Source organism: Corythoichthys intestinalis, chromosome 10 (genome assembly GCF_030265065.1).
Source record: "Corythoichthys intestinalis isolate RoL2023-P3 chromosome 10, ASM3026506v1, whole genome shotgun sequence".
NCBI classification, from domain to species: domain Eukaryota; kingdom Metazoa; phylum Chordata; class Actinopteri; order Syngnathiformes; family Syngnathidae; genus Corythoichthys; species Corythoichthys intestinalis.
The window spans coordinates 8971599-8987038 of NC_080404.1; the positions used below are offsets into that span (position 1 = coordinate 8971599).

General features: G+C 38.6%; 1 protein-coding gene across 1 annotated transcript in view; it reads left to right on the forward strand.

Moving 5' to 3' along the window:
- Positions 1-15440, forward strand: part of agpat5 (1-acylglycerol-3-phosphate O-acyltransferase 5 (lysophosphatidic acid acyltransferase, epsilon)) — a 37725-nt gene that overhangs the window by 12967 nt on the left and 9318 nt on the right. Inside the window, exon 6 of the mRNA XM_057848762.1 lies at positions 7362-7523. Coding sequence (XP_057704745.1) covers positions 7362-7523 — 162 coding nt within the window. The remainder of the gene's footprint in view (positions 1-7361; positions 7524-15440) is intronic.

Sequence of the window (15440 nt, forward strand, 5' to 3'; positions counted from 1 at the left end):
CGAGTTTAGACCAAAAAGTTCCATTTTGGTCTCATCCGACCACATGACCTTCTCCCATTGCTCCTCTGGATCATCCAGATGGTCAGTGGCAAACTTCAGACGTGTTTGGACATGCACTGGCTTCAGCAGCGGGACCTTGCGTGCGGTGTAGGATTTTAATCCATGACGGCGTAATGTGTTTCCGATGGTTTTCTTCGAGACTATGGTTCCAGCTCTCTTCAGGTCATTGACCAGGTCCTGCCGTGTAGTTCTGGGCTGATCCCTCACCTTCCTCATGATCAGTGATGCCCCAAGAGGTGAGATCTTGCATGGAGCCCCAGAACGAGGCAGATTGACCGTCAACTTGAACTTCTTCCATTTTCTAATAATCGCTCCAACAGTTGTTACCTTCTCACCAAGCTGCTTGCTTATTTTCCTGTAGCCCATCCCAGCCTTGTGCAGGTCTATTATTTTATCCCTGATGTCCTTACACAGCTCTTTGGTCTTGGCCATTGTGGAGAGGTTGGAGTTTGTTTGTTTGAGCATGTGAACAGGTGTCTTTTATACAGGTAACAAGTTCAAACAGGTGCAGTTACTTCCGGTAATGAGTGGAGAACAGGATGGGTTCTTAAAAAAGAACTACCGTAATTTCCCGAATATAACGCGCACTTTTTTCCCCCCAAATCAACTTGTAAAATCAGGGTGCACATTATAAACGGGTACATGGACGGAGACAGAAATATATATATATATATATATATATATATATATATATATAAAAACCGATTTTTTTTATTGACACGGCCACGTTGTGTTGAAGAAACGTATGCGGCGACCCGTTGACGACCATTACGGTACGTGACGTCACCATTTTGTTTCGGTAATGCTTCACTCTAATCAGCCGAATGATTTCGTCTGTGTTAAATTCAGCTTTTTTCACTCTTCATAAAGCACAGAATTTAGTTTCTTGAACTCATTTGAGTCAACATTTATTGCAGCTCCGCAACTCGGACCATAACAAATGTAAGCACACAGACTTTCTGTGTCCGTCAACTATATCTGTCCCTCGGGAAACTCAAACCCAAATAACAATAGTTCCTATTGTTACTGTCGTGTTGACAGCGATGTGCTCTCACGGATTTCCGACTTACATTCTCACTTTCATTTTACCGTATCAATCCATGGAAGAAACATTTATTCATCATGATGAAACGAGCAAGTTATACAGCAGCCTTTAAAAGAAAAGTCACATCTGTTTTGTTTTCTCCTAGATTCTGGTAAGTTGGAGAAGTTGTCAAATCATATTACTACCGTAAATATTGTCAGTTTATGGTAATGTTTTGAACTACCAATGTGTTATGCTTGTGCTGTTTCACCAGTCAGTAAAATGACATTTCTGTAACTGTACACGAGTTCTGTTTTCTTGTATTCTTCTATTTATTGGTGCTAAAATTAGGGTGCGCGTTATAAACGGGTACAATAATTTTCCCTAGATTTTACAAGTAAATTTGGGGTGCGCATTATACACGGGTGCACCTTATATTCGGTATAATTACGGTAAGAGCCGAAATATTTACTAGTTGGTAATGTATCAAATACTTATTTCATGCAGTTAAATACAAATTTATTATTTAAAAATTATACAATGTGATTTTCTGGATTTTTGTATTAGATTCCGTCCCTCACAGTTGAAGAGAACTTATGATACAAATTACAGACCTCTACATGGCTTGCAAGTTGGAAAACCAGCAAAATCGGCAGTGTATCAAATACTTGTTCTTCCCACTGTATATACTAAGGGTGTAACGGTACACAAAAATCTCGGTTCGGTACGTACCTCGGTTTTGAGGTCACGGTCCGGTTCATTTTCGGTACAGTAAGAAAACAAAATGCAAAATATAAATGTGCTAGTTTTTTATTATACACCTTTGTGCTTTCAACAATAGGAACATTAGCCTATACAAAGCTAGAATTCTGCTCAAAAAGTAGCGGGTATTTAAAGATAATCCAAGAACAATTTGCCTTTCAGACCCCGCGTATTGGTCAGCTTTCTTTCTGAAAGAAAGAAGAAAAAAAATAAGTCCTGTGCTAAAGAGAAAAGCAATCCCAATGACAAAGATTTTAACATGTATTTTACAAATGAAATGCCTGAATGAATCTTTTTTTTTTTTTTTTCTTATGAACTGTTTTCAAAAGTTTTATTGGTGGCTTTTCTCAAGTTAAAGCGCCACACAGAAATTATTAAATTTAATTGTGTAAGCAGGATCTGTTTATTATTCTTATTATTTTAGCTAGTTTTAGCTAGCTACTTTTAGTATTAGTTTTAGCTCATTTCAGTTTATTTAAATGGGCTATTATTTACTTTATTATGTGTTCATATTTTACAAATGTAATGTAGTATTCATATATATTTCATGTTGTATAATTTTAGTTCCTATGTGAATATTAGTTCCTACTTGTTTTGTTGTGGTAGGAGGGTTTTGTATTGAACACGGGGCCGTGTTGGTTATTATTATAGCAGAGAAGACAGCAATAAATCAACAAAGACAAGTCAGCTGTGCCCCAATCTACCACTCAAGAGATCTGATGGACTCAAAAAGTGGGTTACGAATCGATTACATATTAGTTTGAAAATCGACTGGATCCACCGTATTTTTACACGAGTGACTTCTGGTCTGCCCGATCCTAGCTACCGGTAGTAGTATTGTCGCAGGAGGGTCGCGTCTTGCGTCAAATAATAAACTACGCCGTTCTTTTCGCGTGCGTCGTGTTGAGCCGCTTCTGGGACGCGTTTAACACGCGGCCGCACTGCGACTGGTGTGGATTGGCTGATTGACTTTAACGTCCGCGTTTCTCACGGCGGCCACGTTGTTCTGGGTTATAGTGTCCTACCATGTTGGTCCTCATTACAGGAGAGAAGACGAAGTAAATATAATTTACACAAAGAAACTGTAACCCGATCGACTCACAGCCTCGAAAAGTAATGGTTACATTACGTCAGAAGCTCGTTCGGTACGCCTCCATTCCGAACTGAGCACCACGAACCGAAACGGTTCAATACAAATACATGTACCGTTACACCCTTATTATATACTGTACTATGAAATGACAAAATGAACATTTTATTAATTTGTAAATGTATTTCTAAAATATATTCATTATACAATATGAAAAATACAATACAGTGGTACCTCTACATACGAATTTAGTTCGTTCCAGGACCTGGTTTTTAAGTCGAAATGGTCGTATGTTGAGCGGGATCTTCCCAAAAGAATACGTTATAATTTGATTAATTCGTTCCAAAGCCCAAAAACCTACACTAAATCCTTAATGAATACCGCAGGTGCAGTACATATAAAAAAACAAATAAATTATAAACACAAATCGGAATAATAATAATAATGCAACGAATCAGCTTCTCATGTGGCAGTTGTTTTGCATGCTGTTCCTGAACGCATCCTGTAACTGCTGCGAGAGAGAGGTGCGTTAGAGTGGGAAGCTTTTACTTACTCTTTTCATGTTCTGTTGTCGTTGGCGTCCGCTACGGCCGACAGGCGCCGTGTTGTGTTCTGAAATAAATGATTAAAAACCTGCCGAAGCTGGCGACTTTCTTGCGCATGCTACAATGATAATAATAATAATGAGAGTTATCGTGGAGGTCTTAGACTATTCAAGCCATAGTGTCGAGCCAGTTTACTGCACACCATGCTCATATTTTTCATTTCCTTAATTTTAATGCAAAGCAACACCTATTTTCACCACCTGCACTAAACCTTCCGGGCACCCACGTTGATTTCTCTCACAAGAAAATCTGCTGTGCTTCAGTGTTGTGGGGAAAACAAATTACGACAGCGCATAAGTCGTCATATTTCGAGCATGTTGTCATATGTTGAGACAAATGACAAGTCAAATTTTACGTCGGATGTTGAAAAGATCATATGTCGAGGTACCACTTCACAAGTCACGTATGACTTTAAAATATCATAATAATTATTTTCTATGGTAATCATATTAAAAAATAAAAAAAACTTTGTTACTAAAATTAGACACCTATAAGGAGTTAATAAAATATCAACCGTACATTACCGGATTGCTGTAGCTGAACACATGGCAGTTGATTAAGTCACATTTCAACATTCCAAACAAACCACAAATGATGGCAGTTGAAACCTGTTATGAATTTATTCACAATACATCCTCCATCCAGCCACAGGCATGCAAACTGGTTAGGGGTTGCCTGGCACAGCCACACTATTCTCCCTGTATTTTTCAAACATTGTGAGAAATAGTCTGGGACCCAGCCCATTAACTGCCTCTCGAGCAAGGTACAAAATCAACCGTCCAATCAGATTCATTTATTTGCGTGACGTGTTCTTAACGAGTAACGTCACTCTTGCGCGCTGAAAGTCGTCTCTACAACAACACAGATGGTGAACTGGAGGGCCGCGAATATGTTCCAATCCACGGTAAAACCAGTTTTAAATTACCAAAACGCATCGAAACAAGTCATTGACACAGTCAACATGGCTCGCACTAGCCATGTTGAATAAACTTCTCCATTGTCCGCTCACGCTAATTACTTGTCGCTTTAACAACGTCACGTGTGCCCATCGCTGATTGGTCCACTCCGCTGTCTGTTTGCTGTGGCTTGCTCCGCCCTCGGAATTTGATCCGCCGGACGGTCGCCAGGGGTTAGGGGTGAAAAAGGTGACGAAGTAACATGGACACCCGGCATGCGCGGAAAAGTGCATTGCATAGAGCAACCAGAGACATCTCGAATTAAACACAGTACATAATAATTTAACATATACAAGTCTAAATCTCTCATCCTGAAATCAGAACATATAAGACGCGTTAAGAAGCAAATTATACAAAATCTAAATTATAAAATATACAGTATGTCCCATTTGCATTAAGCAGAGAGCAGCTGTACAGCATAAAATATGAATTTACAGGTACAGTATGAATTCCATTCACTTAACTATTACAGTATGTGTTAGTTAGATGGATAGATAAAAAAAAATTACAAGTCTTCAAAAGCATTAACTGTAGTGATCATAACTTTATTTACATTCGACCAAAGGAATTAGTCCCATGGTTCTTAACTTCGATTGATAGGGCATCATACTGGATAAACAGAAGTACACCTGTAGGCTGTTTTATGAACGTGGGTGTGTACGAACAGCGCGGGAATGGGAGTACTTTCAAATGCAACCTGTAGCGGAGCTCTCCGGTTTGATAAACTCTCGATGGCTAAACAGATGAAACAACCTCCACAACAAGGCTCTTCCCTTTCTGTAATTATCGGAGAGTATAGAGGGGCCTTAAATAACTCGTTGTCAAAAATAACTGTTGACCATTCAGAACTTTATTAACAAATCCCTGAACATGACTTGTATGGAAGGAACTTTATAGAGTTTAGAGTTTAGAGTTCATCACTCTAGTTACCTCATTCAATTCAATTCAATTCAATTTTATTTGTATAGCCCTCAATCACAACAGAAGTCTCAAGGGGCTTTACAGAGGCAATATGATACATAATTAGAAACGAAGCAACAAAGATGAAAAGATACAGTTCAAGTCCTGGGTATCCCCTATCCTTAAGACCCTCCATGCCGGCAAGGAAAAACTCCCAAAACTCCAGAGTCAATTGGGAGAAAAATGAGAAACCTCGGGGAGTACCACAGTCAGGAGAGATCCACTCCCAGGACGGATAGACAGGAACCCCAGAACTACTAATGGGAATTAGCAAGCGAAGTTATAGTCCGTAAAAATACAGTGGAGTAAAGGAGCAAGAAGAGGTCCCTCTAGTCAGATGAGACGGGGGTAGCAGCGAGGACGTCTATCCAGCCAGGGGTCCGGACAGTCAGGAGGCTGCAGCTGAAAAATTGCTCATGATTTATTTTATTTTTATCGTTAACAAGAGCTTTACAAAGAGGCCTTAAATAACTCGTCACAACGCCAACTGGCGACAATTCAGATCCCAACTGACATTCACTAACTTTACTAGCAAAGCCCTGTGTGAAAAGCGCTAGTTAGCCCTTCCGCAGTTAGAGCTACCTCGAGTAACAGCGTTCTATGAGGCGGTGAAATATTGAGGAATTTCTGAAGTCAGTTATCAAGAAAGTAAGCGAATACCTGTGTTATAGACACCATTACAAGCGCAGGAATTGATGGAACGTCACGATTGAATGATTTATGAAGACTATTATAGGCCATCACTCAAACTTTTAGCTTTAAGAAGTTAACAATTTTTGACATTAATCTCTTACCTTGCCGCAATTTCCAACGGGTCTGGTTTTCGGCCATTCCATACTACACGGCGAAACGTCTACACAATGCTTAACGCACTTGCGCACGCATCCACACGCATGCGCACATGGGTTAGAAGTGGCGAGTACTCACTATTTTTGTTTTTATTTAGTTATTTAGAACCTTTTCACTGCCTGAAAGATATTTTTTGCATGTATTACCCTCTCATACTTTTAACCATTGTGTTTTTTGTGTTAGCTTTGAAGCAGTTGACCACATTAGTCACGTAGCGTATTTAAACCGTCCTTATTTGATATAACTACATTTAAGTGTTTTCTGCAGGCATTTTTTTAGTACGTTATTCCTGTATGCATCTAAACATAACAAGTTTAGCGCGCACGGAAGTACTTTGGATGTCAAATTCGATTAATGTAGGACTTTTCGCCGATGTAGGAGATTTTGGCAGAACACCGGGCGAGAAGCTGGGTTGGAGAGGGGTTCGGCCTCCTCATTGCTGATTGGTGATAACTGTGCTCTAGTCTCTCACTCTTGTCAGTTATTTGTTGTCACGAGAAGAGAGTGGCGGTGATGGGTCTAGGTCATAGGACTAGAGTGTAGTTTTGAGCATGGACTACGGTTTTGAAGTCAACGGTTTCACTCGCTCGTTGACATGCTCCGCATTTTTTTCTCCTCGGATCTACGTGATTCAGAAGAATGACCCATTTTGATTTCAAAACGCCGAGATTTCGCCGAAAGGTGGCAAGTTTGCATGCATGCAGTCAAGACAAAACCATTAGGGAACTGCTACCCGGTTGATTTTGGACCAAAGGCGGACTCCGCCCTCGACTGGTTGACAGTTAATCACCGATCATACCATGCATTAAATTAAGAAAATAAAATATATATACAGTGTGTATATATATATATATATATATATATATATATATGTATATATACCGGTATATTTAGAACAATTTGGTAATCTACTAAAATTTTTTTAAAAATTGATGTTTTTAAACTTTGGTGATTTTCGCTATACTATTTTTTTTTTTTTTTTTAATTTTTATTTTTTTTTGGTGTTGTCCTGCAATAGATGTTGCGACATTTTAATGTATGTAAATGTCCTGTAGGGCTTGCTGTTCTGAGACATACCCTTCCGCCCAGAATGAAAGCTTCTCACATTGCACTTGAGACCATGAGGGGCCACTTGGATGCAGTGTATGACATCACAGTAGCCTACGAGGGAACACTTGGCTCTGACCGCCAAAGAAAACCTGCGCCTTCAATGCCCGGTACAGTATATTGCTTTATTGATTCTCATCATCAATTGATGAAATAGTTGCATTGTTTTTCAAGTACCGGTACCTCTATAATAGGCCAAAATGTACGGATGAACCCTCCTTGTATGTTAATTACTTCCATTGTTTTAAAGTGCATGTGACACGAAAAAGCATGTTTATTTCATAATACACGCGGTATTTTATGCTACTGAATGATATGGACCACTTGGATGTGTGTGGAGGCGATCGCTATATTTATTTAGTTTTTTGAATCCCGCGCCATGAAAATGAGTGACTTCCGGCTTCGGTCTTGCATTGAGGAGGAGGGCGCTGTGACGTGTACGGTAGAAAACGGATTAATACGTTTATTTTTCGCATCACGCCAGCCAAACGGCTGCAGAAAAATCATTCTGTATGAGGGAGAGGCGTATGCGCCTTTTTGGAGTTTCAAAAGGTTCCCGTTCACCATGGATATTGGCTAAACAAGCCCGACTACTGTGGGACTATTGGACTTACGAGGAAGTGAGTAAACATCTTGTTTAGTATTATGTCAAATATTAATACAGCTTTTACAAAGTAAACATTACAAACTTTCTTTAAATAAAGGACTACTGACGTTTGATCATTGATAGGCATGTAAAAAGCTCTCCTCATGCACATTAGCAGCACGTTAGCTGCACAACAACTGCAGCCACCCTCCTCCGGGGTACTAACTGTAAATTGCTCTCCTCCGGGCGGTTTGCCGATCCGCGAAGACAATCCACAATCCAGTCGTCATGTCAAATAATCCAGGCTAGTTATGTGTGATTTTCCGCTTCGAAGACTTTGAAACATCACTCGGTTCGGGTTAGCATGTCGGCTAGCTGTCACGCCTTTTGGTTTGTTTACATTCTCCGAAGCCGGGGAAGGGAAATGACATATGTCCGATTTAGGTGTCATAAAATGTCGTTCGGGAGGTGCGACAGAAAAGGTGAAATCAACAGTTTTTACCATTATGGAGTAATTTTGCCATGTCGTCCTGAATAAATGCATTTTTATTATTTCATACTCCATTTAGCACAAGACTGTTATTTGTCATGACCATGCCATTTATTTAGCAATTGGGGAAAATACTTGGATAAAAAGAATATCCTGTAAAAATATTGAAGTAAAGAGACAGAAACAATGACATTTTGCAGCTATGTTCGTCGCGTTTTCCTCGTTGTGAATAGTTCCCCCTCGACAGGCTGACTGGTCCTTCTCAAGCCATTGATATAGCTACTGGGGAAAAATACTTGCATAAAAAAAATATCCTGTAAAAATATTGGAGTAGAGAGACTGAAACAATGACATTTTTCGGCTCTCTTTGTCGCGTTTTCCTCGTTCTGAATAATTCCCCCTCAACGGGCTGAATAGTAAAACCGATGAGCCCAGTCTACCGTTGACGTCACCTGTTGGGGACGCTAAAGCCCTATAATGGTAGGCGTGGCTAACCGGCAGATTAAAAGACTAATTTCTCGTCATCTGCGCTTTGCTAAATTGTTATATATAGTCGAATCGTCTCAAAATATGATTCTAATTCACATAATAATGCCATTTAAGACTTTTTTTTTTTTTTTTTTTTTCTCCTGTCGTATGCTCTTTAATGTTAACTAGGGCTGCTGCTATCGATTATTTAGGTAATCGATTAAACCAGTGCTCGCGTTTTCCTCGTTCTGAATCTCCCCCATTGGGCTAAATTCTAAATCAGCTGAAACCATTGCTCTGCCGATGTTATCACCCAGAGGGAGGCGCAGGAGCGCTATCATGAGAGTCGGGGCTAAACGGCAGATTAAAAGACTCCATTTCTCATCATCAGCCCTTTGCCAAATTGTTGTATATAGTGGAATCTTCCCAAAATATGATTTTGATTCACATAATAATGCTATTTATGATGTTTTTTTATATTGTGTCACAGGCACTTTAATGATAACATTACTTCATACAGTTTTTGATTTGGCTTGATTTTAATCTGTGCAAAAGAAAAAAACATTTCCAGGGGGATTTTAGAAGTTAAATTCCAATACCATAGTATTTTTTTTTGCCGTGGGCTCTTAAAATATTTTTTCAATTATGATCAAAGAATGTGAATGCAAGATACTGAGAATAAAAGGCTCCACATGCATAAAGTGAACATATAAATGTGAGTTCATAACACTATATATTTATTGTATTTAGCCTTGAAGCCTAGGACCTAGGCTTTATGATTTAGGCATCTAATGTACCTAATGCATCGATATCATCCTATAACAAGCAATCCACATGGCAACAAGAGATAATGGACAGCATGCTAGTCAGTTAGCCTGCTGTGTCCATAAGTCTTTTTGTGGCTTTCTGGTAACTCTTGGTGAGAGCATGAGAGCCTTGTTTCGATCCAAAACCTCCGTGTAGCATGTATCATCGAGTGTCAAGACACAGCTTTGAATGGCCACAGCAGGACTTTGTGGAGATTTTATGGGTGAAACGCAGTAATATAACGGGTCGCGATGCAGAATTCAGACAAGGAGTGGTGGTGATTTTCTTTTTCAAATATTTACCCTTTTAACCTTTTTTTTTTTTTTTTTTTTTTTTTTTCAATTTTTCTTTGGGTCAATTATTTATCATCTAAAATATTGGGGAAAATGCAACAGTGACCAAAAAATTGCTATTAAGCGATGATTAATAGGTAGATATCCATGACCGACACACACTATTTTTTTCATTGTGACGTAAATTGTAAAAAGTTAAAATTTGTAAAAGTAAGATATATGAGAGTGAATCATTTTTTCAAGTAGTTTTTTTTTTTTTTTTTTTTTTTTAATTAAATATTAAACATCAATTAATGATTTAAGCTTAAACTGCTAGACATTTCAAATAATAAATACTTTTTATGGCTGGGTTGAAACAAAAGCGGTTTCGCAGTGTCCTTAAATGGGGGTCTACTGGGTAAAACGGACAAATGAAAAATAGTCCGGGGGCATATTACGCCATGAAACTGCTATGGCAGCATAAAGACATATTGTTCTATCAAGCACAACAGTTGTTTGGCTTAAGATAGAGCAGTTTATTTTTCGTGCAAGAGCAGAAACTGCTTTTTCAGCCTTGTCTGTGTTTTCCGCAGTATTAATTTTTAGTTTTCACAGCCACTTTCAATCCTGTAAGGGACAAACGGCTACCAACCATTCTTTTCTTTAATTAGCTTTCCCGCAGTCGCGTTCGTATGGCACGATCAATTCGACCATGTTCGACATGTTTAACAAGCCCCCCAGGAATTAATCACAAAGCCAACGTTACCCGCTGTCGTTTGGTGACTTCCTGTAAACAGCATGCCTCCCTGTTTTGGATATTTTTTTCCCTTCTAATTTGCCGTGATTTAATGCATGCTTCAGCAGTGTTTAGAAAAAAAACATCCCCCTCACTGTCAGGAATACACACAGACAGACCAAAGAGAGAGTAAGATGTCTTCTCACGCACTTCCTAACGTCATGTGGTGAAGGTGTCTTTGTTTGACAGAGGATTGAGTTTGTGCTGACGATACAACCGCAGGAGGTCCAATCAAAGAATAATAAACAAAAAAAGTTTTTTACTTCCAAATGGTTTTATAATTTATTGCAATTTAAAAACGAAATTACTGATGTTGTTGTTGTTTTTTTTTTTAAGTGTTTAGCTAACTTCCAGTTGATCATAGACAATGGGCATTTTTTATTCAATAAATGAAAAATGTTCATGAATGTATGTAGTCTTATAAATTGAATTCCTAGATTGTCCGTGTAAATTTTAGTGGCAGAACAAAGTCTGCACTTATTTAAATCACGTTCAGATCATGTACTGTATGTTGTCCTTGGAAAACAGGAGTTTGGATTTCTGTAGGCCTGTAGCTAGCTATCAAATATTTTCAGAATGGATTATCCTACAGAGTCTCTTATCGATTAGTTGAACACTGGATAAGAAAGAAAATTAGGCCTGCAAGGAGGACTGAATAGGCTCTCGCAGTATGGTGCAACTTGGACGGCACACAGCTCAGGGTGTTGGCAGATAGTTCCCATCTCATGCTCTCATCAGAAACTAACATGTGCTTGAAACTTTTGTGTATGTGTGGAACCTCTTTTGTGTTGTGGGCATGCCTGACACATGTTTTTGTGCAGCCACGCCCTTATTCAAAACCAAAATGAATCTTTTAATTGGACCAAATGTGTGCCAAATTCCGTGGCTCTATAAGCTGTCGAAGTCCCTGAAGAAATTTACTTCCTTTTAATGGCGAACAAAGATTCGTCATGACAGACAGACAGACAGAGACGTGTGGACATAGGTCTTAAAATGTAGTATTCCAAGAGCTCTTGTAACTACACTGACCAACCGGAAAGGAACTGGACATGTATGTATAAAATTGACTTTCTGTTGCCATTAGTTGAAGCTGTAGGGTTGATGCAAATGACCCCTACATGACTCTTTAGGGTACAACTCATGAAGCGCAGGAAGTTTGGCACAGATATGTCGTATATCTAGCAAGTTATGACTGTTCAAAATTTTTGGTGAGACAAAATGGCGACAGTCATTTTCACTTTCCTGTTCGGACCCCTCTGCTTCAATGAAACCTCAATATTTTTCATCAGGCACCTGAACACATGTCTTAAGCCTCCACTAATACAGGGTTGAGGGTTGAGGTGATTGATTTTTTTTTCCCTTGGAAGAGGAGGCAGTCTAGTAAAAAGGGTTGTCCTGTTCCCAGCAGGGGGCGCCAGGCCTAATTTTAATATTTCAATACAGTCGTGTTCAGACTGGGATACCTCTCTTACATGCCAGATATGAAAAAGGCTGAACCTTGGATCAGGGAGTTATTCATCATTTACTGAATTTGGCGTGCCCAAGTCAGGCACGTGAATGAGAACTCACCATTTTGATAACTTTAGATTTCATATGTCTCGTAAACAGACTCACTATTTTGAGGAGGATCCAACTATCTCCCTAGGTGCCAATATCTCAACTGTGCACCCTGTAAATCGACTAAAATTGCATATTTTTTCACTCTCAATCCAAAATACCCGATTTCCTGTTGGGTTTGGGATATGGGTCCAAAAGAATTTTTGGAGCAGTTTTGCACAAAGTATGGACTTCCCAATTCTCATCGCTCTACGTTGAAAAAAACTTAAGAGGAGGGGCGTTTTTGAAAAATTCAAGGGGGCGACGTTGAGCCATTTTGTTATTATCGAAATTTACGCCAAGCCATGTATGTTCAAATTTTGGTGAGTTTTCAAGCATGTTAAAGCCTCAAATTGGCAATTTTCATTTGTCCTAAAGAAAGAAAAAATAATCCTTTGCATTACAATGGGGCTCGCACCACTTGTTGCTCAGGCCCTAAATACTATACGATTCAAGATTCAACTATTGTTGCTGTCCACTTGGGGTTGCTTCCCTCATGTTTCACATTATAATATGAGGCTTTCTTAAGGTGAGCCTTGGTCTGCTGAGTAACTAATAATCAAATTATTCAAGGTTTTTTATTTTTCTGCCATAATTTTTTTGTATTCTAATAGAATTTGTGCCACTGAAAGAGTCAATTCAGTTAAAGTCAGGAGTCAATATGACTTGAAGGTCATAATGTCATTTCTAAGAACATTGTTTGGTCTTTTTTTAAAGCGTGAAATTCAAATTTGAAAATTTTGTCTGATATTCTTATTTGTATTCTAGTAGCTTTTCATACTGCTTTAAAAATGATGTAAATCTACTGTGGCAAACACACTCTGGATGTTCAGCAACTAGAACAACTAGAAAACCCTCCCTTCAATGAAAGCTAGGAAGTACAAGAATATATTTTTTCACCCTCACCGAGCTGTAAGTGTTTATTCACAGCCCATATTTCATGTCAGGCACAAAGTAAAATGGCATTCTGCTGTTGACTTCGACTAGGTTTCCCCTCTTGGCCGCTGCACCAAGTTTTCCCGGATATGATTGGAAACATTGTAATTGTGGAAACAGGAAGTTTAAATTCTCTGGGGATTCACGTGTAGCCTTGAGCATTCACACTTGCTTGGTGACTTCTGCCGCTCTCTGTGTTGTTTTGAATTATTTTATTTGAACTTAGAGTTTATAGGACCTCATTGTTTGTCTCGTGTATTTATTTGGTTGGTTTATTTATTGGTTGGTATCCATGCTTGGATCCGGCAGGATTTAAGAAAATAAATAAAACGGCGATATTTCAATGAAGGGCATGAGGGATGAGTGGATGAAACCTGTGTTTACTGCACACATTAAATCTTTAAATTTTAAAAGTGAATAGACCTTAAATTTAACTCACTCAGTCACGCATGCACGCACATTCAGACGGACTTGCCTACCTACGTACCTACTAGGCATGTGCCTAATGCCTATATGAGATTTTGACGGTGTGATGACCGTCAGCAAAAATACAGCGGTTTAACACTATCACAGTATTGCAGTTATAGCTAAAAAAAAGTTATTTTGAGATGTATGGGTTAATTTTTTTAAAAACTTTTTTTCCATTGAAAGGGATGTTTCTATTTTTCCGAACGTATTTGCAAATTACACCATCAACCTGAATATGATGTATCAATAAATAACAAATATTTTAAAAAGATTTAACATAAATAGAAAACCCGCAGCCTTTGCTCAAGTAGCTCAACATTGTTTAGAACAACAACAAAAATATTTTCCTTTAAAAAGTAAACACTTCTAAATAAAATTTTAAAATATAAATATATATATATATATATATTGCAGGCACTTCAACATTTTCGAGACTTGCTCACTCAGTCCAAGTTATGATGCAGGAATATGAACATGCTCACCTTTTCCGGGTTAAGTTTGGAGCGGTAAGTTTAGAGGATGTGTCCACTACTACTATTAATATTAATTTGTTCAATATTAATGGAGAGCAAGAGTGTGACTCGTATCATTATTTACACATTATACACACACACACACACACCCTCTCAACACAGAAAGTCGCCAGAGAGAAAAAACACCATAGGCTGTATTTTGAAAATGTTATTTTGAACAGATGTTTACAATGGCGAAGGAATTAAGGTTGCCAACAGTCACGGATTGTGCGGGGAACCCGCAATATAGGAAGTTCTGATTGGTTCTGTCGGCAGGGGCGGTACCAATTGGCACTTCCTATATTCCGGGTCGTCCCGACTCCCGCGCAATCCGGGACTATTGGCAAGTACCCTAGTGCGGAAAACTTTAGAAAAGTTGGCTAATGGTAGAGAGGAACCCAGTTAGCCGTCTTGGCATACTAACTAGCCACATTATCTGCCTCGTTAACAAGCTAGTTACATATTTAGTATTTAGAGTATGTATAGTAAGTATTTGTTTTACCATCGCTAGACACACTAAACACTCTGGAGAGAACTCTCGTAGCTGGTGAGAAACGTAAATAACAGCGTTACCTTCAATTTTGTATAAAGTGACGAATGATGGTTACGTAAATGGGAAATCAATTTTAAGGTGTTGCCCCATTTGCAGCCACCATTTTTTTACTTCACATTACACTGAAGTTCCAATTTGCTAAAATTTTTTGAAAAATAAAAATCCTGTTTGATTAATTTTATTTTTTTTTGTATCCATACTACCCAGATATCTCAAAGTAACAAATTTTAGAGCTGTAATTGCAGTACCGTCATACTGTGAAGCCATGATATTTTGGCTTAAGGTTATCATACCATCAGAATCTCATACCAGCACATGCCTAGTGTCAGTACTCAGTAGTGCTTAGAACAGAGTAGGACATTTACATGTAAAACGTGTCTATTTACGAAATTTTCGTGTTACGAAACTACTTATGACATTATTTGGTTAAGTAGAGGTACCACTGTAAATTGGGACGAAAATTGTAAATATCAAATGAATTATGTAATAATTGCTCTGTAAGATGAGCTAATCAAGCTTTTCATTGTTTATGACCTCCTACAG